The following is a 24,593-nucleotide window of genomic DNA, read 5'->3' as shown; positions in this document are numbered from 1 at the left end:
TTCTGCAGCCAAGGGAATGGAGAAAAATGCATTGGCGATATCGATTGTGGCGTATCACTTTGCTGCCTTGGACTGCAGCTCGTACTGGAGTTCCAGCATGTCCGGCAAGGCAGCGCTCAGTGGTGGTGTCACTTCATTCAATGCACGGTAATCCACGGTCAATCTCCATTCTCCTTCAGATTTACGCACAGGCCAAATGGGACTGTTGAAGGGTGAGTGGGTTTTACTAACCACCCCTTGGCTCTCTAACTCTCGAATCATCTTGTGAATGGGCATCACAGCATCTCGATTCGTTTGATACTGCCGGTGATGTCTTCAGGGAAGGGGAGGAAGGAAGGAAGGGAAAAACAAAAATAGAAAAATGGCAAAATAAGGCAAGCAAAGAAAAAAACAAAAAAAGCAAGAGAGCAGAGCAAGCAAAGCGGGCCTAAAGCTAGCAGCAGCAAGCCAGAGAGCAGGCAGCCGGGGGAGGGACATGGCTATAGACAAAACAAACTGAGAGCATGGGAACAGGAATACACGATTGGGATACAAAGCATGAAAATGTCCTGTCACCCCAGGACACAGGGGCATTTTCGTTCTCAACCTGCACTTGTTAAGATGAGAGACATGAAAAAAAAAAAAACAGAGTGGTTTCTAAAGAATTCAGACTGCAGAAGTGGTTTTCCTTCCATGAATGTCATCTACAGACCACGCTTTTGGGTTTTTAATATGTGGAGATACTAGTGCAGAGATATTACATGAATCATATACAAGTATAGATTGTGTCATATTCTCAGTATAGAAAGAGAAAATTCCCTAGTGGACTCTCAGAAGCAAACCATTCTTTTTGATTTCCGTGTATGTATCACTGGGTTGCTAGGACTTACAATAAAATTTATTGTTGATACAGAAATTGATATAGATTAATATATAAACCAAAAGACTGTACCTGCCTCCCATACTCTTTTTAACACTTTCACTGATGAGTTATTCTATAGGCAATTAAGAGAAATCTCTGGATTGTTAGCCCTTGTCCTTGTGGGAGACTTCAAGTTCACAGTCCAGACATTTACTGGAAATACCATACGGATGTTACAAGCAAGACTGGGCAATTCCTGGAGCTGCTTGAAGGTAATTTCCTGCCAAAAATCCTCCAACTAGAAAAGATGCCTTCCTATATATGTTATTTGTTTATAGAGAAGTACTCATGCATGTGGTGGTAGGTGTTTTTCTTGACCACAGATGTGATGAAATGGTTGAGTTCAAAATTCTTAATGTAATAAGAAAAAAAGTTAAACAGTGTTTCTACTGTGAATTTCAAGTGAACAAATTCTCAGCTACTCAAGTAGCAATTTTGCAGTGTCCCCTAGGAATATTCTCTGGAGGCCTCTATGGGTGCTGGTCAGTCTTAAAGAACCACTGTTGATAAGTGTGAAAGCAGGCCATCCTATTGTGTCACAGGTCAAGCAAGAGGGACAGAAGACCAGCTTGGCTTAACAGGGAACTCTTCTTGGAACTCGGGAAGAAAAAAAGATTGGAAGATATCTACAAGTAAGATCAGAACTTGCAGGAAGATCATATATGTTCACAAATGGCATGCAAGGCCAAAACTCAATAAAAGTTGAAAATGGCCAGTGTTGTGCTCAGCAACAAGAAAGAACTTGTAAAATATGTTAGTAGCAAGAGGAGGCTCAAGGAAAACAATGGACCAATTCTTGTTGAAGATGGTTCTGTGACAAATAGAAATACAGAAAAACAGGAGGTATCCCATGCTTTTTTCCCCCAGCCCTTAATAATACTGGTAAAACCTCAGAGTTGAAGGACCACAACTGCAGGAACAGTGACCCTTCCTTTGTGCACAGAAATTATAAGGTGCCAGCTGTATCACCTGACTGTTCATAACATCATGAGACCTGGTGAGATTCATACAGAGTACTGCAGGAGCTGTTAGATGTGACAGCAGGACCCCACTCAAAAGTCATGGGTGTTTGAGGAGGTCCCCGCTGACTGGAAGTTGGCCAGACATTGCAGTTTAGAAAGGTGTGCTGGAAGACACAGGAAACTACAGATCTGAGAGTCTAACCTCAGCACCTGAAAAAATTGGAGAAGATACTACTGGTTATGAAAGGCATTTCAAGGAAACAAAAGCATCAGGCATAGCACGAGTTCACAAAGGGAAGCCCTGTATGACTAATCTGAGATGTTTCTACAATTAGGTCACCTGCCTAGTGGTTAAAGAGACAGAGGTGGATGTGGTTTTCCTGGATTTTCATAATACTTTTGATACTACCCCTTAGAGCATCCTTTTGGACAAGTTGTCCCGCTGTGAGATGAACAGGTGCACATTGTGCTGGGTGAAGAACTGGCCTGTTGACATTCAGAAGCATTTCCTACTGGGAGGGTAGTTGCACACTGAAGAAGACTCCCTAAAAAGATGGTTGATGTCCCATACCAGGTGGTGCTTTAAAAGGAGGCATTTGAACAACACCCTCAATAATGGGCTTTAACTGTTGGCCAGCTGTGATCAGGCAATGGGACTAGATGAGTCGTGTATGCCCCTGCCAACTGGAACTATTCTATTCTCTCCTAATTAAAAATTTGTGAAAGCTGCTGAATCAAATGCAACCAGAAAGTAAAAAACTTCTCAAAGCTGTTGCTCCTTTGCTGTGTGTCCTACTGTCAATGCTTTCTCTTCCAGGACTTTGGCCAGCATCCATTCATGAGCTTGCGGCTCTTGTGCTCTGGGTTATTGCCACTCAGGATTTGAAGACCTGGGCAATTCACTTCAGTGCTTCGTGGTTCTTACAGCAATTTTGTTTTTATTCCTTATCTCCAGTTTGAAACTCTCTAGTTGCAGTAGATGCCACCATCTCTCACCCTCCCAGGAATCTGTTCCAAACCTTTAGATGTGGGATGTCCCCATCTTTAAAACACTGGGTTGTGCATCTCACTGTGTGTGAGATGTCCCAACACCTTGTCTGCTCCATGTTGAACCAGCCCCAGCTTCACAGAGCATCCTTACTTTAAAGGATGGAGCCTCTCTTATCTGTCAATCTGACTCCAGGACCCCAAAGAGGACACAGTCCCCAGATGAGCTCTAATGCATGCTGAGCAGAGGAATCCCCCTAGCTCCTTCCAGCTAGAGAACAAAGATAGGAGAATACATGCCAGAGCAAGCCAAGTGCTGCCTGTGACACACTGTGGGAGAAAGCAGGACAGACCAAAGGGGTGGCCAGCAGTGTGGAATGTGTGGAGAGCCTGTGGGACTGTGTCCAGCAGCCTCCCAGGGAGGTACAAGTTGCTTCTGAGTGAGCCCTCATGCTTTATGTGCCTGGAGATGTGTAGAGGTAGCACCAGATGCATGTACTGAGACAGTGTACCATGATGACCCATTGTGATGCCACCTAGAGATGGATTGTGATGTCCTTGAGGGTTGGATTGTGACCCAGCATACCCTCACTGCTTACAGCTGAGCACCAAGTTTCACCCAGTTAGCTCATTCCCAGACACATCTGAAGGACAGGATGCCATCCAGAGGGACCTAGACAGGCTCATGAAGTGGGCCCATGGGAAATTCATGAGGTTTAACAAGACCAAGTGCAAGGTGCTGCAACTGGGTCAGGACAATCCCCAGTATCAACACAAACTGGGGATGAACAGATGGAGAGCAGACCTGGGGAGAAGGCCTTGGGGGTGCTGGTGGGGGAGAGGCTGGAATGTCCCAACCATGGGCACTCCCAGCCCAGAAAGCCAAACATGTCCTGGGCTGCATCCCAAGCAGTGTGGGCAGCAGGGAAGGGAGGGGATTCTGCCCCTCTGCTCTGCTCTGGAGAGAGCCCACCTGGAACCCTGCATCCAGCTCTGGGGTCCCAGCACAGGGAGGACATGGACCTGTTGGAGTGAGCCCAGAGGAGGCCACCAGGATGATTAGAGGGATGGAGCACTTCATCTATGAGGAAAGGCTGAGGGAATTGGGATTGATTAGCCTTTGTAAGAGATGGCTTTGCTGTGGCTATCACAGCCTTTCAGTAACTGAAGGGAACCTACACAAAAGATGAGGCAAGACTATTTACAAGGGCATGTAGCAACAGGACAAAGTGGAATGGGTTCAAATTGTAAGAGAGTAGGTTTAAATTAGATATTAGGAAGAAATTATTTACTGTTAGGGTGGTGAGGCACTGGAATAGGTTGCCTAGGAAAGTTGTGAATGCTATGGATGTTGTCCCTGGAGCTGCTCAAGACCAGGTTGGATGGGGCTCTAGGTAACCTATTCTAGTTGAAGGTGCCCCAGCCATGGCAGGAGGCTTGGAACCAGATGATTATGAAGGTCCCTGTCCAGCCCAAATTATTCTATCAATTTGTGACTCCTGCTGAGCATTTGGAAAGGTTTGGAGTGCCGAGTGAGGCCTTTGATGTTGTCATTGCGCAGAGGTGTTTGTTGCAGCTTTCTGTGCTCAATCCTTCAACCATTGAAGGATTTTCCCCCTTCCTGCCAGGTTCAGGCATCTGGGACACGCAGGAAGTGCACTTGCAGCCGCAGAGGTGAGCTGGGAGGTGAAACCTACTGGGGAGCTGAGATGGTTTCCCTCCTGAGGAACCAGGGCATTTCTACCACTCTTTCTGGGTCCAGGCAATAGCCATAGTGCTTCTTCCCCTTCTAGAGTAAAACTTGCTGATGCAATGCTAGTGAAAGGGAGCAACTCATAACCCCAGCTCCCCTCAGGCCACTGCAGAGAAGAGCATGACCACAGAGACAAACAGCTGCTGTCCCATCTGCCTGGACAGCTTGAAGGAGATCATCTACATATTTCTGTGCCTGCACCAGTTCTGTTACACCTGCATCCTGCAGTGGACAGAGAACACACCCAAGTGCCCCCTTTGCAAGAGGAGGATTCTATCCATCCTGCACTCAATGGAGACAGAAAATTACTACATGGAGCATGTAATTACACTATCTGAGACACCATCCATCATTGTCCACCAAGCGAGGGGAGACCCAAGACACCTTGACCTCCATTTTTCTGGAGCATTCCAAACATGGGCTGCAGAAGGAGTGCCCAGGCATCCCATGGGTGGCCTCCAGCCTGGGGAATGGATGGTACTTTTCCGGGACCACCCATGCCTCCTAGATACCCTGGTGCTCTGGCTCTGACCAAGGCTAAGGCAGATCTTCAGGAACAACTGGATGGAAGCAGACCTAATGGAGGACACTGTCCTGGACATCCTGACCAACCATGGAATCAATGAAGACCAGCTGGTCCAGATGCTGGGGGTTTCCCTCAAAAACCATGTGGTGATATTTGTACAACAGCTTATCGGTGTTGCTGTGCAACAGAGCAGCAGGGAGGCCTGTCGTCTGCTCACCCACCAGCCCTATCTCCCTGCCCTGGTCCCAGCCTTTCTGACAGCCCTGCAAGATGCACCATGGGTGAGGTGCCCAACACCGCCTCTTCTGCCATGGATAGGGATTTCAGAAGATACCCTTCTCTACCCATTACCATCGCTGTTGGAGCAAGAAGAGGCTCAGGAGGAGCCAGAGGAGTCTGTTCCTGGGTCCTACACTTCCAGACGGGGCAGTGACTCCTCTCCTGAGGGGTCATAGTGACCTCTGAAGAGGCAGGCAAGTGGCCCTGGGGCCTCTTCAGCCACCCCTGCATCTGGGGCTTTGGAGGATGCCTCAGGGGTTAGCTAAATTGGGGCTGGGCCACCAGCTGGGGCATGCACCAACCCTCTAGGGCTCCCAGCCCCTCATATCCAGCTATCCAAATAAAATGAATGCTTGGAAACTCAAAAAAAGTCTCAAAGTTACAAACAGGACAGTGGCATTTCTGTCTTTGTTGTTCTCCCATCAAACAAGTAATGGCCAGCACCAAGCCCATTCCTGTAGACAGCCCCAGGGCAGATATTTGCAGCAGGGGTGTCTCCAAGTCCAGATTGTGCCCCACAGCCCATCACCCCAGGCCACTCCTGAGCTCTCCAGTGCCAGCCTCTGCCCTCACATCCTGGTTCTCTGCTCTCCTACCAGCCTGTGCTGCCTGGTGCAGCCTTGCTGTGGCCACGACCAATTCCCTCCCCTGCCTGGAGTTACGACTTGGTGCTGCTCTCTGTGTCACCCCAGGGTCATACCCTGCCAAGGCAGGAGCCCCCAGAAGTTCATGAAGGAGAAGTGTCAAGTCCAGCCCCTGGGGAGGGACAATGCCAGACTGGCACATGCATCAGGCAGCACAGCTGGTGAGCAGCCAGGACAAGGAAACCGTACTGCCCTTAAGCGCCGATTTTCCTCCCACATATCCAGCCTCAGTGCTGGTATTTCTGCTCTGCTTAGAGACGGCCTGTCTGTGCCAGATGGATACCAAGCAGCTGAAAGCTTTGTGTTTGTCTAGTTTGGAGAGAAAGAGGCTGAGGGGTGACTTTACTTCCTGAGGAGGGAAAGTGGAGAGGGGTTTGCTGATCTCTTCTCCCTGGGATCCAGTGACAGGACATGTGGGAATAGTTCAAAGCTGCATAAGGAGAGGTTCAGACTGGACAGAAGAAAATATTTCTTTACTGAGAGTGTGGTCAGACAAGCTCCCTGTCTGCCAGTGCCTTAAAGGAGGCATTTGGACAATGCCCTACCTGATGGGCTTTAACTTCTGGTCAGCCCTGAAGTGGTGAGGCAGTGGATTATCATTGAGTATTATTGTAGGTCCCTGACAAATGGAAATATCCCATTCTGATACCTGTCAATACCATCAAATAAGTGGTGTTTGCCTTCTTCCTGTTTATTTTCAGTGACATAAATATTATTTCATGAAGAAGCTAAAAATTTATTTCTTAAGTAATCTCATTACAGAAAATGAGAAAATGTAAACAATTCCTTCCAGTCCCATGCAATACTGATAGTTCATATATGTTGTCTGTTATTGTCACTTGTCCAATATAGTTTTGCTTACACAAATATCTATGATGTTTACTTGTTCACATTTTTAACCATGAGGCTTTTGTAGAGCATATGTCACCAAGTCTTTTATTGAGCACATGTATTATCTATTCATGTGTATAGTGTCAAGAACACAGAGAAAGGAAAACAGTGTTCCACTACAATGGCCCTCATTGCATTTTATCATCTTTTCAGCTCTTAGGTGTGATACATTACGCTTTGATATTTTCTGATTTTTATACAAAGCATTAATGTCTCAGCTTTCAAGGTTTCATAACAGAACTAGCTTGAAAATTACTGCATTATGTTCTCAGTATATTTATATACCAAATTTAAGAGAATTTTTAGAGGTCCAGATTGTTAGAAACTTGTTTAGCATCATGCCTCAGAATGTAGACATAATGGATACAGATGCTGGCACATACAGATAGCAGGGTAGCCTGATTGTTTTATACGTGTAGGTTATTGAGATGCCCATTTGCACATCTAAGAATCTGAATAACACAAAAAGGTATAACAGCTGACCAATGTTTTGAGTTGTGCATTGACTTGTCGGGGGAGTGAGGGATGGTGGAGGAAATACTGACCTTGTTATCTGAATGTTGGCAGTATTAGATGGCCATTTAGCTTCCTCAGAATGTTTGGACTGATGCAGACTTTTTCAGATAAGGTCTTTTTCAGATGCACTAGAAGCAGGGAGGATGCTTGCATGCAGGAGACAAACCCACATCAAATCATAGCAAGTCCCATGCCCTGCATTCTTCCCAGGCACTTCTGTTTGTAATCCTGTGGAGCTCCATAGTGTTTCAGAGGGAATTACTGTAACTCTAGTGACAGCATTGTGATCAGTGCATGGGTAATAGCTGGTCAACTCATAAAAAGCATAGAAGCATTCCCACTATTTTTCTGAGTCCTGAAACCAAATGTCTTCTGACACTTTCTCTTCCAAGCAAATAAACTCTATGCCTCTACTCTGACCTTTTGCTCCTAATTCACCAAGACCTTCTAGAGCTCTCATTGTATAAATAATAGCTGAGTATCTGGCTACCTTCTGTTTCATAGTGAGGAAGTTCTCTACAGTTCCAGTGGTATGTATGAAGTGACATATATCACTGTTTTGTCATGAGAGGTAGCCTTAGAGATAGAACAATCAGTAGGAGTTTGTGCCAGGAGGGAACTGTAAAGTGTCTATCCTGGTGATGTTACTTCTGTTGAGTGAGTCCCTTATTGTACACAGAAAAAGTCTACTTCTTCAAGGGAAGTAGAACTTAAAACTGAGTTAAAAGCCCTAGGATTCTGCCTGGTGTTCTTAACTTTTGATTTGGCACTGAAATGGAACAATATGTTACTCATTCTTATGCAAGAAATACCAAAAATTCTTTTGTTGCATTCTTGTAGTTACCAATCTTGTATTGTGCAATAACCTATAAAAGTATCTTTCAAACAATATGGTAATAATAAAGGCCATATTAATTGGATTCTCAGAGATTCTTACTAAATTCACTGTATGCAATTTTCAACAGCATATTCATGTACTAGCAAGTAGAAAATATTTTTAGCAGTTGTTTTAACTAAACTTTAACTTAACTAAACAGGAATGTGTTTATTGCACAATTTTGCATTTAAGTTGCACAGATGTGGTTTTGGTCTCATAAACTACTCAAATAGACATTAGGGAGAAAATAACAAGAGAAGAATAATCAGTAATTGTCAGCTGTCTCCTATTCATGATCAAGGGCATATTGAGCTGTATAAAGTATTAATAAAATTTAAATATATCCCATGCAATACATAAGTTTTACTGAAGACAGAAATTTGAGAGTATTCAGAAAATTTTAATATTTGTGCTCAGTATATGTATGGGCATATCCACAATTCACCTCTCTATTAATATTGATAGAACATGGGGCTATATTACTGTGTATATACACAATTAATTAGGCAGATTTAATGAACGAGCTGTACTCACACTTGCATTGCTAATTAGCTACTAGTTGATATCACTAGGAAAAAGTTTACCTTGCTAATCAACAGTCATTTTTCAGACTTCTCTTACTTTCCATGAAGCCCTTCACATTAACAATTATCATGAAAGAGAATTTATACTGATAAGTCTCAGAATTACCAGTTTCTGTATTCCTTAACATTCTGTATTCTTCCTTAACATTTGTAATTGAAGACACTAAAATGAGAAAGATTCCCCCTTTGCCATATTTCATGTAGTTTTGTCAATTGCTGACACTTTTTATAACTTAGAGGATGTTATGCCAGTTTATTCACACTTAGATAAAGCTCATTTTGTGCTCAGAAGCAACCTTCTGATTTCCCATTGAGAAACTAGATGACCAGCCAGGGATACTTTTTCCATTGAGGCTGATTCTGTTTCCTGCAGTGCAAGGAAGGCAGGTTGGAAGAGCACAGCACTTAGATAATTATGTACCAGCTGAAGGCTAGAGCAGGGCAGTCTCATTGCACTCTCTCCCTCCCCACCCCCACAGGGTGACACTCCATCTTTCCCATTTCACATCCCAAGGGGAAGCAGGCTGCAGATGGGCACGCAGGGTGAGAAGTCTGCATGAGGAGGCCATCTACACAACAGTTACTGCAACTGAGCAGTTCAGAGTCAGCAGCTGTAGCCAATAATGGGGCTTTGGATGTACCACCCACACTCTAGCAGTTTGTACTTTTAATAGGTAGGTGAAAGATATTCCAAGTATTAGATGGAGAAACAGCAACTTCAGCTCAGGAAGATCGGTCGTCAACCCAAATTAATGCCCCGTGTTGGACTGTGATGATGAACATAATAGAAAAGCATGTGGTAGGTTAGATCTGGTTTTGAACAAAAGACAAATTATTTATTTCTTTCTTCAAATGAAGCATAACACTAAGGTATAAAGGGATTATAAATAACATCTGATTGTGCTCCTAAGCTCCATGCTATAACTTTCTTGCAATGACATCCTTCAACAAATTAACTACATCATTACTGTTAAGTATTAATTGCACAAAACAGATACACAAAATATATCATGAGCTAGAAAGAGGACAACATTCTTCCATTATGACAAACAATTCTAACAAGAAATGGAAAAAAAACCAATAGATCTAGGCTTACACTGATGGCAACACTGAGAGTTTTAAGTCCTCTCCTTGAACACATTACATGTGATAAATAATATGCAAAATATTTAAAGAATTTTATTGTTGCTTACAGAAGATACTTAGCAAGCAAGGAGACAGTAGCCATAACTGCCTTATGTCTCATATCCCCATCATTCAATGCAAATTTTTACATTTCATGCAATAATCCTGAGCTTATTTTCAGTAACATTGAAATGTCATCTATGTTAATTACCAAATACATACAGAGCCCAGCTATGGGGTCTATTGTATTATTAAGGCATGAAAAAAGAATAGCAGTTTATCAACTCTGAATGCCACAAATACAGCACAGCAGTTAGAAGGCTCAAAAAAGCTCAGAAAGTACCAGTGATTTCTGTGCGGAGGTCCTCCCCGAACACAACTGAATCATCAGTTCCTGAAAAGGCACAGAATCAAATCCTGTCCTTACTGACATCAGGGAGTTCTGCCATTGCCTTGACTGCTGGACCAAGCTTCAGAGCTATCAGGAGTGACTCAGACTCCTCTTCATATCCCCAAAAAATTGACAAACTTCCTCTCACTCAAGTCAAGTATTAATTAAAAAAAAAAACAAAAAACAATACCTACATATTGTTTTGTTAATTAGTATTTTAAGCCTATGGAAAGGTTCAATTCATTATACAGTATGGCAATTAATAAAAAGCCTTTTCAGAAAAAGCTTATTTGTTAGTCTGATTTATTAGTATGTTAAAAGAAGGGGGAAGTATCATGAAAAGAACCTCTGCCAAGTAAAGATTTTGGTAAGCCAAACCAAGGATATGCGATACAATTCTAGACTCCGTGGCTCAATGGCTCTTCTGAAAGACAAAGAGCACCACAGCCCTGTCCAGTCATCAAGTGAAGAACTCATAATCTGCATAAGTTGTAAGGGGCTAGCAGTGTCTAGATTGTGCAGTTCTTCACACAGTCTCCATTTTACATCTGAGAAGCTCTTGCAAAATGCCCTTAGCAAGCCAAGGTATTCCAGTTCAGTTAATTAAGCCATTGAAACCAGGGACAAATTGCTGGCAAGACTTACTTCATGCATAATTGCATTATGTCCCATTCAGGGAACTAAAATAGTAGATGATCTTCAACTCTGCAACTGCTATTGCCTAGCCTTTGTGTAAGTATTTACCTAGCTGAGCTCAGAGTTTACAAATCCAGTAGCCTTATACTTCATGTACAGGTGGCCCATGGTCTGCCATGGACAGAATGCTGGTATGCAAGAGGGGTTGACTTTCCATGCCTGCACCCCTTGCAGATGCAAGCGACCCCTTGGAAGAGATGGGGCTGTCCAGTTGTGCCACTGCAAGGCTCTGAAAACTTTGCAGATGCACAAATCTGACTTAACTAATTTCACCTAAAACACCAAGTAATAATATTGAAAAATTGTTTGTCACACTAAAACATCCAGGAAACTCATTACTGTCTCATTTGACATTGAAGGAGAAAATCAAGGTTGTTGATATTAGTTACTGGGTTAGAATTTGCAGGGCTTTTGGTTAATTTCTACTAAGAAATAAGTTAAAGAAGGCTAAGGCTATAAATTGGTACTGTTTCATGTATAAATATTCACTTTAATTCTCTTCTAAAAAACATGTTAAGGAAAAAGGTGGCCAGAAGGATCACACATGTTGTAAATTGTAATTTGGTTGTTAGGCTGCAAAAACCAAAAATGTAAGTGAAGTTGAGCACAGTGTAAGAAAAAACCCAGTTTTTAATTAACAACTTATTTACAAGTTCATAAAATCAACTGAACTGGAGTAGATGTTCTATGTTTGTCACCAATATTTTATTGTAACTGGTAACTTGCACGCTTTGTAGTAGAACAAAAGAAATTAAAGTCCACTATATACAGCCTTTGTACAGGCTACTTGACTATACTCAAGGCATAGTGATCATAGCACAACCTAGTCTTCATAATAATTTGTGCACAAAAAGACACCAATCAGACATTATGTGAACATTACAGTGAAATGACATCACAAGTCCAGTGAAAATTCAGCATCATACAAAACATATTGATCTACTGCAAATGACATCCTTTGAAACAATAAGCTTTTTTTCAGTAGTAAATTAACCAGAGTCTGATGCAGAGATTTGTGTGGTTATAAGTCTTTTAAGTGAAGCAACCTCTGCAGATAAGTTTGCTATGCCCTGCTTCAAATAGAGATTCTCTGACTCAGAGACATTGTATATATTGTCTTTTATTTCAACAACTCCAGTTTTGCAACCACTCTGAATTTTAACGTTGAGTTCCTTCTGATGCCAGAGTTCTGGTTTAAGTGACCAGTCTTGGATATTAGTCACTTGAACCGAGAAAGGAGTGTGAGAAGAATGCACCAAGTTTTGTGCACCATGTTTTTCAAGCTCAAAATGTCTTTTTGAGGACATGTCAATGGGTGACGACAACTTCTGCGTTGCATCATAGTCATTATCCATTGCTTCCACTTTAACTTGCATGGCTTTGGCTTTGATTCGAAGTTTGTGAGGCAAAGCTGAAGAATTCACTTCTGGAACTTTAACTGTTGCATGAACATTTTTATGTTCAACTGGGGAATGAATTGGACCCTTAGGAACCTGCTGTTCATCTTCTCCATCAGATGACTTTCCGACTACACCATCATCAGTTTCTGACGTTCTCGGGGAATTACTGGAGGACCTATTAACTTGCAAGAGAGGAGGAGAATGTGAGTATACATTAAAGGTAGCTCCCATGTAGTTTGGATATATGGACGCTTTATATGAACTTCTGTCATCCCTTGGCTCTCTCTCTAATTCAATAGGCTCCTGCTTTATAATCTGGAACTTATTTTCGGGACTTCTACAGTTGCTTTGTATACGACTTGGTTGGGTATGTTCTACAGTTGATGTTTCAGATACGTCAGACATTGAGCTTTGAGGAGAATGTTTAATGACAGAAATACAACTGCTACCAACTATAGATGGTTCATGTTCATCTACAAATGAGTTAATATTTGATTTGGAACTCTGATAATCTTGAAAATACACAGTTGTTGAGCTACTAAGTTTCTGTATCTCTTGGGCATAGGCTGCAGAACTAATTAAACCAAACTTTAACTTCAATGAAAGCAGCTCTGCCTTCAAAGTGGCATTCTCTTCTCCCAGTGCAATTAGTTTGTTCTCTAAGACAAGGTCATTCAGTCGTCGCTTTTCACGAGATCTTTTGGCAGCTTCATTATTTTTCCGCCTTTTCTCCCAATACATAGCATCTTTCTTTTCATCTGGAATGAATTCTCGCTTTCTCCGGCAAGCTGAAGATTTGCTCTTTCCACTACTTGCTTCAGTAAGTAGTACGTCTTCATTTGTAGACAATTCTTCAGATACTTCTGCTAAGGTTGACTTAAGTACCATGATTTTGTCCACATTGCTACTTGTGTCAACAGGTCCGTGCTCCTTTTTAAGGGTCTGCATTTTTCTCAGCTGCATCAGAAACAATTTGTAGAAGATCTACAATAAGCAACAGAGCAAACTATCTCCCCAGTACTTCTCACTCCACAACTTGATAAATACAGTAATTTTAAATCCACCCACATTCTTCCTTTTCTTTCATAATCTCAGAGAGAAGTTTCTGTCTAGAACCAGTTTTCTTAGCAGATTCAATGGGAATCTTCTTAAAAACCTGAAATAAATAGAGAATTTTATTACTACTTAGGAACTGCTGGATCAAAACACACAAAAGTAGCTATTGACAAATATTTGACAAGAATTTAGTTGATTAAACCTGCTGTGATATGAAGACAGCTCAACACTGAAACTATTGATATTCTAAATTTCCTGACACCTAGAGGTAGCAGATTTGCTTCCAAAACAAATATATGATCCAAGGAAGAATCAATTAAAAAACATTTGAGTTTTGACCCTACAGTGATGGTGTCACTGAACCTCCCATGACATCACTGGTCAAATTAAAACTTTCTGACACTTTAAACTGCAGGACACACTGCATGTTGATGAGCAGCACTGTAAAGTATCCTGTTCCACATTAACACATCTCTTCTGAAAACAGCTGTGGTGTATGACAGAAATGCAATATATTTAGGTCCTTCAAGAATTAAAAATAACATAAGCTGATTTAGAGAAGAAGGAGTGCTTTCTATTGTCTTAAAATACCACCATTATCCAATGCTTATCTATTAAGCATTTAATTGCTGCTTTTGAATCCCGTAAAAAAAAATCTATATGTAAGAGTTTGTATCCATCATATTGATTCAAACTAGCAAGCTCAAACACATAATTTGGGCAAGTACCTAGCTAAAAAATATTGACAAAAAAAAATGATGTAGTTTTCTAGTATCTTACAACGAAAACATTAAAATCAGTATTGAAAAATACTTTAGAGAAATGACATTTAATTAAAAATTTGCATTTGACAAATAGTTGTATTATGTCAAAGTAAAGTTTAATACCATTGGGGCATGTGCACCTACAGGAAACAGCATTTGCATTGAAGTAAAAGTTTAGACACAGAAGTCTTACCATTAACAAATAAAAACTAGCTTAACCTTTAGCTTCAGACATTTTAATCATCAAATTTGAACTTAACAGTTTATATTGGCCTTTGTTTTATTTCATACCTTTTAATGCAAAAATATTAAGATCACTTATCTGGGTATAAGATCATCTTGATCTTATACACAGCTTCTCAGTATATAATTTTCTACAGTCAATCATGTTCCTGTTGAAAAGAATGTAGTATGCCAAGTGCTTTTATAGAATTGACTATCAAGTCAACATTCTTGCCTGTACAACCAGAAAACAAAAAGAAAAAAAATCATCCACTTCAGATTAATGTCTCTATTTACTGGGAATGTTTTCACAATGACTAATGAAAATAATTTTAACATTATCAGTCAAGAAAGTTATAAAAGAATTAATGAATTGTATTCTGCCAGTTTCTCTTGTCTTTTCCAGAAGACAAAGTGGAATGAGTGATGTAGTAACAATTAAGCAAGGTCATTAACACTAAGGTTTCAAGCTGGGTTCTGTTCCATCAAACCATGCCAATTCTTCATGAAAAATGAACACATTTAATAGAACAACTAAGTAGAATTTCCTAAAATCCATGGTTAATTACTAACATGTAACTATTTGTCTTTGATAATACAACCCTAATGAAAAATAGTTAGACACCAGCCACACCAAAGACAGCATTGAATATTTTAGTGCAAAAGCAGCACCACAAATTGTCATGTTTGAAAAGAAGAAACGTACCTCTAATACACAAACAGTTACATAGTTAGACCCTGATACAAAATTCCAAGTGGAATCAAAAGGGAGATTTCTGTCAGGACTGAAGGAGCTGGATCAGCAAACCAGGAGCACTACAGCAAAGCAACATCTGTTTCTCTGAATTTTCAGTACAGTTTGATTTGCTGAAGTAGGTGTATAGATATTTTGCCCATTTCACTGATTCAGGGAACTAAATATTTAATTAATATGTATACCATTTTAAACCTAGTGTAAGTCAACACTTAAAAAAATAACTGCTGAAACTTTAAAACAACAACAACAAAAAAAGAGAAGACAAGGCCACTTGACCCTTCATCACATTTGTAGAATATTTAGTCTATGTAGCATCACTTTACATTAATAAAATACTGGGATTTCATTTCATTATCCTGTAGAACTGGGAGTACACAGTTACTGATCCGTAATTGTCTTGATCCACTACAATCACTCTATTCACCTGTACCAGTAGCAGACACCTTCCACGGCACACAGCTGGAAACTGTATCATGTACTCAATACCTATGAAATCATCACTTGTCTCTTAGTATGCATCTCAGCCAACTCTCACATGAGCAAAAAGTGCTCAAAACAACTTTTGTGAAATTCCATGTCCTTATCAGTTCACAGCTCTTACTGAATTTAACAATACCGGAGAGCTACACTCAAATCAAAATATCAGAAAACACGCACTAATATGCATATGTCATCATTATTGTTACCACATATATATAGATGCGCCATATAGCCTAGAACATCTACACTTACTTGAAGTGGTAGCATGAACAAGGAAGTACTTATAGAATCATTGGAAATTTTAAAAGAATAAAACCACACCTACACAAATTAAATCCTTTTTCCTCTATAATAGTCCCATCTTTTATTTCCACATGCTACAAAAGTAATGTTTAGTCTTGAACAAGACTGTATCAGGATAAGAATTTGGATCTTGTCTATCAGTATGGTCTCCAGCTCAAAGCTATTCCACTTCAGTGTTTGTCCAACACTGTGGTCCAGGAAAAATACTAATAATGGTAATAATAATTAGCAAAAAGTTTCTGGATTATGGCTTTTTGCCTAAATGAATGTAGACTAATGACATAGTTCATCAATATGACCATACTGATAGATAAAAACTCAATTGCATGTCCAAATATCCTCCCGCAAGCCTAAGACTGGCACTGAGCTGAACTTAGCCCTACCAGCTGCAGAGTTCATGTCCCTTGTTCCATGGGACATCTGCAGACTGTACACTGGAATGGCCCAATCTGCTCACTGTAGCACTGTTAACTCCTGTTTTGGCCAGTCTCCCTCCTGTACACATTGTTCCTGTTATAAACAGACAGAATGTAAGTAGTATGCAATCCACAGTAAATATTAAGCATGTATCAAAATGACTGTCTTTTTGCATGCAATATACAACTTTGCTCTCTGCCAGAGTCCATCAGTAAAGCTGTCAAGACAGACATGTAACCCACTAACATAGTCATACAGGTTTGCTGTTTATTCAGTTACACGTAATGCCATTTACTTTTGTGAATGAGCAGAGCAACAAAATATCTTTAACTCTTTCTGTATTCCTTGAGTGCTTTTATTATGGTAACTGGAAATGTGGCTTTACAAACAGGAGTCAAACCCCTTGTTTAGTAGTACTTCTTCACGTGGATCAGCCCAATGCTGAGTCTGTAAACAAATTAAATTCCATCTGACGATAATGGCAACATGCCTTCAATGGAACCAGCCATTTCACTTCACTTGCATTTTATAATTCCATTGGAAAACATGAGTATTTAAACATAAATTAATGAACTGTAATGATTCCTCTGACTACATTTCAAATACCAATATTTTCCCTTATGATTAATTTTTCAATTGCTTTATCACTCCCTCATAAAGTGTTATAAAACCAACATTTGGTTGGTTGATGTTAATGGCATTGAGTGCCAATTCTACAATGTAATAACACTCGACCCTATTAACTTAATTACAAAGCCAGATTTGCTCCCCCAGCAATTTTGCCATTGACTTAACAGAAACAGAATACAATCCCAGTTCCTGCTGTATAGGACTCATGCTATTGAAGCAAAAAATTATGCATGCAGAAATCACAAAAAATTAATTTATCCATGGGACTTCAAAAAATACTGAAGTGACAACATGGCACATTTAAGATCTGATCCTGGGGATTTACGTATTCACACTGTAATAATTGAGAGGTCTCAAAATTTGAAGGACAATGCCACAAGCTTGCTCTCTTCTGTGTAATTTAATTGCATAAATAATGTCTGTTTTAAATAATGTATGGGAGCCTCCTCATGTACCTAAGCTTCTCCATAGAGTAACTGCATGCTTTCATTTATATTTAGCAAAATAATTCATGCTATTTCCAAGCATAATTTATCAAACATATCTATGATAAAATGACTGTTTAATTCTACAGCTCTAGCATTTTGACAGTGATTCTATCACACTAAATGAAATCCCATTTCTAGCATTGGATTTTCAAACACAATTCAGTTTTTGTATCATTGTGTCTACAAGAGGAATATATATCAGCCCTTAAAAATAGAAGAAAATAACAGTTGTATATAGCTTCTTTTGCTCTAGGAAAATAAATCTAGGAAAAAAGTCATGCCTCTATCATCACCACCACTATATGGCATACTCACGAAAAACAATTGTGCTTGTCTTAATGTCTCTGCTTATTTTTAGCTGATGTCGTCCATGATATAGGCATAGGTATCTTTAATTATATTACTGTCACCATTCTGCCCCACTTTATCAATTTTGAAAATCTGGCTACATACCAGATGAGCTGCTATAGAAATTGTTCATAGATTCAAAAGTTACTAGTTTGCATTCCAAATTTTGGAAAACTGAAAGACATATTTTGCACTTTATCTTCAAAGTATTCCAAAACCAGATGCTATCTCTCTCAATATTTTTATAAGGTACAGAAAAAACATCATTCTCATCACATACATAGGACTTAGTTTAAGCTCAGGTGGTGTATGCACAGCCTCCCTAATCACCGCTGAAATATTTTGGAGATACTCTACCTTTACTGCTTTCTACAGACAAAAATTTTGCCATGAAACTCTGCACCTATCATTATCACTATCTATCATAATTCAGAAATCCAGAATATTTCCAATCTCCACTGAGTCCTTCAACATACTTTTTCTTGCCTTTTATCTACAACAGTTTGTGAGTTCATGTTCCTGTTGAAGAAAAGCTTTAATGCTGGATACACTGAAACAGTGATATCCCTGGGACAGATTTGTGGTCCAGAGGATCTATACAACATAGAGCAAAGGAAGTTAAAACTTTTTGATAAAATCTAGGTGACTGCATTTTATGCTATGACGGACAGGTTATCCACAGTCACAATGGGGAAAAGCATTTACAACATTAATATTGCCACCAATTTCTGCTGTTACATAGTAATGTGCATAAGGACCACGAATGTGCTACAGCAGCATGAAGCAATGCAGAGGTATTGATCCTGCACGCAGTTTCCTTTTCCTACAACTTCATGAACATCTTAAGTGCTTACTGTTTCAGGACCAATGTGTAATTAGGTCAGTAGAACACTGATGATGATAACTTTGTACAAGTTGACCCACTTTTGCTAAAATGTTGATCAAATTATTGAAGGAAAAAAATGGAATATGTCCACAAAATATATTCCACTGGGCTCACCAGAAATCATTTATTATGGCACTGTTCAATCAACTGTAAGGAAAAAATAAATAAGATTATAATGGAACTTGAAATACTATTGCAAATTTATATTACCCAACTCTACGTTGTACCCAGAAAGCTGATGTCGTAGGTAATTTTTACAAAAGGCTTTCTTTGTTGGAAAAATTACTTTAGTTACAGTTAATCTTAAGAACTACAAATTAACTCATTAAAGTACAGCCTGCTTACCAAAGGTAAATTACAGAAATAAAATTTCTCTTTGGAGAGCAGAAAACATATGTTAAGGGTAGCTGTTCAGGAAAGGTCAGTGAAGCTTAATAAGTGCCAATTTGCCCTACATTTTCTTTCATTTCCTTGTGAAGACAGTTTGATTCTGCAAGATCAGTTCATGTTTCCCAAAACAAGCTATTTATTGATCTGGTTAAAATGATAAAAAAGAAGATCTAAGAATATTACTGATAGCACCAGGATAAAATGTAAAACTGAGAAGAAATATATCTTGGGTAAATATTTAATTCCATATATATAATATATATCATATACACATGTAAACATGCAATTTAATAATACCATATCACTTTCCAGTATTTTAATAATGCCTCAATAGAAACAACTGTTACTGAAGTTACAGTAGCATCTATGACAGTATGTTTTTCATTTCAATAGCTACTTGACAGCAGGAAGAACTAGACTGTGAAAAGCTATAACTTAATAGCAACCATGTTCTGGAAATACAATTTCAGGTTTCCATTAGTTACAAACCATTAAAAATAAGTCCACAAAATCAAATATTAATTATTCTGATAATAGCTTTCTATTATTGATCTGTGTTCTTAAAATGCCAACCATGGACCAGACCTTCAGCTGACCTAAATTTATATGGCTTTATTTAAACGCAGCAGAATTATGTCAATTAATCCCAGCTGATGCTCTAAACATGCATCTTGTTATATAACTGAAGTAAATATATAAAATAAATGCTGGCTGTAAATTGTTGTTATCTACCACTCACAGCAGACGGAGCAGAGAAATAGCAATCCTTAGAGCTCCAGTTCTGTGAGATGGTCCAGACCACTGCCCATGCTGAGCTTTATTTTCTTTGTTGGGTTGCATTCCACTTGCAAAGAGAAGTCTTGCAGCACTGGCAGCTGTTGTGCAGACACCTCCGTAGCAAAAACTGGTTAATCATTCAGATACTGCAGGACAGACTGAAAATTACACCAAGGTGGAGCAACTCAAGAAAGGGAAAAAAGCCATGTCTTAAATAAGGCATTTTTCCTAATAGAATATATATTTAATATCGGTCACAAAATTCCATCTCATAGTATGCTATTTTGGACATGGACCAATTCAACAAGTGAATTAGGAAAAAAAAGCAGGGTATCTAAGGTGGCTTTAGATTTATTTCAGATCTACCATATAATACAATTTCTTAATAACATTGCTTCTACACAAAAAATGTGGTCAAGACCAACTATTCCCTTGTTTACACAATCTTGTTTTAACAGTCATGCTTACCATCAGTATTAGACAGTTACATTATCATGTAGCTACTAAAAAAATATCTTCAAATACTGTAAGGTAATGCTTTAATACTGTAAAATACTAAAACGGAAATCAATTGTCATTTTCTTTTAGATTGGACTGCAGGAATTGGCCATCTATTTGCATTTTTTTTCTATTACATAGCCTAAGCACATTTATATCTCATAACTGCCTGTAATGATCATGGCAAGGTCACCTAGAAGAGTCAATTAAGCTGATGAGTCAGATACATTGCTTAACAGTGTGTAATAAGACTCAAACAGAGGATTTTATTGTTCACATTATTGCATCACAGTGATGTTATAACAGCAGCGAGATTGCCATCTGGAAAAAAACTATTGCATAAGCCTAGTTTGCATAACTATTTGTTAAAATAAGTCAATTTAAAATGAGTTAAAGGTTTATTTTTTTTAAGAGTTTTATTTCAAGATAAAGGATTGGAAAAAAGCATGCTGATATCTTTCTCAGACTCTTCTGACTCTACTGCAATTGAAAGAATGCATGTTCTATAAATTTCATCCAAAGCAAGGCAAATACTGTTCCTTCTTAAGAAGAGACAAGCTGTTTGGAGGTCATGTAAGTTCATACTGCCCATGGGAAGATTCTTAGCTTCTTGACACCTCCGCATCAGTTTCTTAAAAACAAAAAACTAACACACAAAAAAAATTCCCTCCCCAGACCTCAAAACAAAATGCAAAACAACCCTCACCAAAACAGCAGAAACTTGAGGCTTTGGATGCAAATTCAGGAAGCTGGATATTTTGAAAGCTAGTTAAGAGTCCTTTGGAGCACGAGTTAAAAATATAAAGTAAATGAAAGTGGAGGCAGAATGTTCTAAAGCTTATTAGCATTTTAACAGTCAAAGACATCTGTAATGTAACAATAAGAGTTAGTGCCAATGTTATTAACGATCCTTATTCAGCAGTCCTTGAACTTGTTGGTTTAAATCAAGTTTTTGGGCCAAAACACCAAATCCTAATACATTCGAGTTTCCCATCAAAGTCAATATTTTGATTGAATAAGGACCATAAAAGCAATGCACAGAGCAGTATTTCAAACGAGGCTCTGGATTTAATAAATTACTGAGGAGGGCAAAGATAACTCAAAGTAGGTTACATACACACTGGAGCAAACACAACGAAACTAAGTGCAATCATTCAAGCTACAAGGACAACAAAAAAAAAAAAAAAAAAAAAAAAAAAAAAAAAAAAAAAAAACCAAAAAACCAGGGTTGTTTTTAACAAAACAGTAACTCCAAAAAAGCCTCACTGTCAAGGCTGTACTTGGCCCCAACAATCAAGTAGCAAAAAAGTTTATGCAGTTACCAAGAATATTACATTTTTAAAATACTTTGCTGCTACTTCCTATAGCAGGTACAACGAACATAAATCCTGTGGCTGGGGTACTCGGTTGGGAGGTTTTTGGTCAGAAGCACAGTGATGTTGGTTTCACGTATTGGAGAACCGTTTTAGTAATTAAAAATTAAAAAAAAAAAAAAATTTAAAAGAAATTAAAATTACCTCAACTTGAAAGGCAAGTTATCGTCAGCAACTTTCAATCTATGCTCCTATCGAGGACACAGCACAAGCTGGCCCCAGAGTACAAAACATACAGCCACTGCGACGCCGAACTGACTTGGGAAAAAAATTACAGAATTAGGCAGTGATGATTTTTTTTCCCCCCTTTATGATGTTGTTGTCGTTCGTTACGTAAGAAGCGAAAGAAAACGCTAATCTCGTGCCTACCTGCGAGGGCCTTTGTCTGGCGATCCCTGCCTGCAGGCGACGGTGGGACTGGAGGGGTGATGGGCAGCGGAGCGGGGACGCTCCGCAGGGCGCGGTGCGGGGCCGAGCTGCGGGGAGACGGCGTCCGCCGCCCCTGCGCCGCTCGGCCCCGCAGCGCGCCCGCCACAAAGGCAGCCCGGCTCGGCCCCGCAGCCCACTACGTGACCGGCGGCGCATGGCCCCGGCCCGCTCGGGCCCGCGCTATCAGCCCGCCGCCCCCCCGCCGCCGCCGCCGCCCCAGCCCAGAACAAAGGGCTGAGGGGGAACGCCAGCGCCCCCAGCCCTCGCTCGCCCGCCGCCGCCGCGCCCCGTCGGCCGCCGGGGAAGGGAGGCAGCGGCGATCCCCGCGAGCCTCCGGGAGCGGAAGATGGGCGCGGAGAACTCGTCGGGCTCCGCGCACCCGCTCCGCTCCACCGCCCATCGGATCTGTCACACTGACCTACAACCGGCGGCCGCCCCCGGAGCCCGGCTCCGCTGCCCCACGGGGGCCGGCGGCACCTGGCCCCCAGCCCGCCGCGGCCGTCAGGGCACGGCCGGGACGGCTCTTCCTCTCCCCTCTAGCGCGGCTGAGATCTCCCGTAAACGCCTTTCTTCCTTAAATTAAGCCATTCTCGTTTGGTTTGTTTTGATCTGATGTTTTGTTTGGTTGGCTTTTTTTAAAATTATTTTTCATTTTTTTCCCCCCACTGAAAGCCCGTACCGGAGAGATGCCACGGCGTCTGGGCGAAACGCCTTCCCTAAAAAATAAATACAGTCTGATCTAAAACGCCTCCGAAGGCGTAGAGTTAAAAATCCGAGCAAATGCCTCGAACGTCTTACACACGCACGGCTCTGGAGAAAAGACCAGAAATAGCACATGAAGCCACAATTGCTAAAACGCGAAGGGGCTAAATATAGACCCAACACAAATCTCGTTTTAAGGCACCCGGCACGCAGCCGGCGAGCGCGCCTCGCCTCCCCACTTACCCAGTTGTGTAGTTGCCTTAATAAACACACTTTAACAAAACCTGTTACAGTTACGGGTTTAGGGGGCTTTTTTTTTTCGGGGCGAGATTGTCCTAGTTTCTTTGTAGAGAGATTATAAAATCGCATAATTAGCTCCCTTTTCCCAGCCCCGCCGCCAGCATATTTTGTGGTTACATAATGCAACATTTCCAGGAACTATTATGCGATCGGTCCCGCAGCGCCTAGAAAACAACGACAAAAAGTGACGGAAAAGGCTGGCTGAGACAAGCGCAGCCCCGGTCCCGGGCCGCTGCCATTGATCGCGACTGTTCGCGGGCAACATGCCCCTACGCCGCCCGAGAGAGGACCGGGTCTAGCCGGCGGGCTCCGGCAGCAGCCCCCGGTGGTTTTGTGCTGGCGCTGCCCGGGACCCAGTCCTCCGCCCCGCACGGCATCCGCCGCGGCAGCTCCGCTCCCCGCCGGCATATTACGCAACGCGGGACAGCCGCTCCGGCGGCGCTGCCCGGGGCTCGCTGCGAAGACGCGCGGGGGGCAGCGCGGCACGCCAGGAACGAGCACGCCCCGACAGCGGGAGCAGTCGGCCGGCACCTCCCGGGCCGCCTCCCGCGCCACCACCCCTCCGCCGAGCCGCCCGCCGCCGCGCAGAGCGGGGCCGCCGGCGGACCCTTCCCCGCCCGGCGGCGGCCGGAGCTGGCCGCGCTCCCCTGAAGCAAGAGACCACCCCCGCCCGAAGCTAGAGCGAAGCACCGGGCGGGCACCCCAACTTTGTACGCGCGCCTTCCTTCCTACCTGCAGCGCGCCGCGGAGCGCCGGGCATTCCTCGCCCCGCGCCGGTCGTCGGGCTGGGCGGGCCGGGCGGGCGGGCGGCGGCGCGGAGCGGGCGCGGTGCGGTGCGGTGCGGTGCCGCGCCGTGCGGGCGGCGGCGGAGCGGCGGAGCGGCGGGCGGGAGCGCGCGGCGGCGGCGGCGCGGAGGGATGTGTGTTAGTAGGTCAGCGCTGCGCGGCGCGGGGCTCATAGCCCGCATGCCGGCCGCGCCGCGCCGTGACTGGCGGCCGCGGCCAGCCAATCGGCGCCGGGCGCCGAGCGGAGCCGGCCAATGGGGGCGCCCAGGGGCGGGGCGGGGCGGGGCGCGGGCGGCGCGCGGTACAGTAGGTCTGTGTGCTGCGATTGCATAACCGCCGGCGGGGGCGGCGCGGGGGGCGCCCGCGCTTACGTAATCGGCGCGGCGGCAGCGCGCTGGGGGGCGCTCGCCCCGCGCAGCCTCCGCCCGCCGGGGCGCGGCGCCTCCGCTCCGGCGC

The 24,593-nt window shown here is 42.1% G+C and overlaps 1 protein-coding gene and 2 long non-coding RNA genes across 6 annotated transcripts in view; 1 reads left to right on the top strand and 2 right to left on the bottom strand.

The window, feature by feature from the left end:
- LOC137464414 (uncharacterized) overlaps window positions 1-11,498 on the top strand; it is a 36,389-nt gene extending 24,891 nt beyond the window's left edge. Inside the window, exon 2 of one of the 2 annotated variants that reach the window (XR_010994223.1) lies at window positions 4,479-11,498. This is a non-coding gene — a long non-coding RNA (uncharacterized lncRNA). Of the gene's footprint in view, window positions 1-4,426 lie in introns of both variants that reach the window. The other variant, XR_010994224.1, reaches the window with a different exon arrangement.
- On the bottom strand, window positions 704-3,631 carry LOC137464417 (uncharacterized). The gene is made up of 2 exons (XR_010994227.1): window positions 3,151-3,631; window positions 704-2,073 (listed from the first exon to the last, which is right to left on the bottom strand). It is a non-coding gene; the product is annotated as an uncharacterized lncRNA (long non-coding RNA).
- On the bottom strand, window positions 9,734-24,229 carry NFIL3 (nuclear factor, interleukin 3 regulated). Of its 3 annotated transcripts, none has more exons than XM_068175734.1 (2): window positions 24,085-24,229; window positions 9,734-13,688 (listed from the first exon to the last, which is right to left on the bottom strand). In XM_068175734.1, exon 2 carries the CDS (start codon window positions 13,493-13,495, stop codon window positions 12,122-12,124), a length of 1,374 nt encoding a protein of 457 aa, XP_068031835.1. In that variant the 5' UTR covers window positions 13,496-13,688; window positions 24,085-24,229; the 3' UTR covers window positions 9,734-12,121. The 3 variants fall into 3 exon arrangements, with proteins under 3 accessions (XP_068031835.1, XP_068031838.1, XP_068031836.1); XM_068175737.1 differs by lacking the exon at window positions 24,085-24,229 and adding an exon at window positions 23,296-23,326; XM_068175735.1 differs by lacking the exon at window positions 24,085-24,229 and adding an exon at window positions 22,291-22,388.
- Window positions 24,230-24,593: the final 364 nt, after the last annotated feature.

The sequence above is a fragment of the Anomalospiza imberbis genome, chromosome Z (genome assembly GCF_031753505.1).
Source record: "Anomalospiza imberbis isolate Cuckoo-Finch-1a 21T00152 chromosome Z, ASM3175350v1, whole genome shotgun sequence".
Lineage (NCBI taxonomy): Eukaryota > Metazoa > Chordata > Aves > Passeriformes > Viduidae > Anomalospiza > Anomalospiza imberbis.
The sequence above is the reverse complement of the archived record's forward strand: the minus strand, read 5'-3'. Positions and strand labels throughout refer to the sequence as shown.

What these genes read in the sequence shown, in the direction of transcription:
- NFIL3 (XM_068175734.1), bottom strand. Translation starts at nt 13,495, where the DNA reads ATGCAGCTGAGAAAAATGCAGACCCTTAAAAAGGAGCACGGACCTGTT.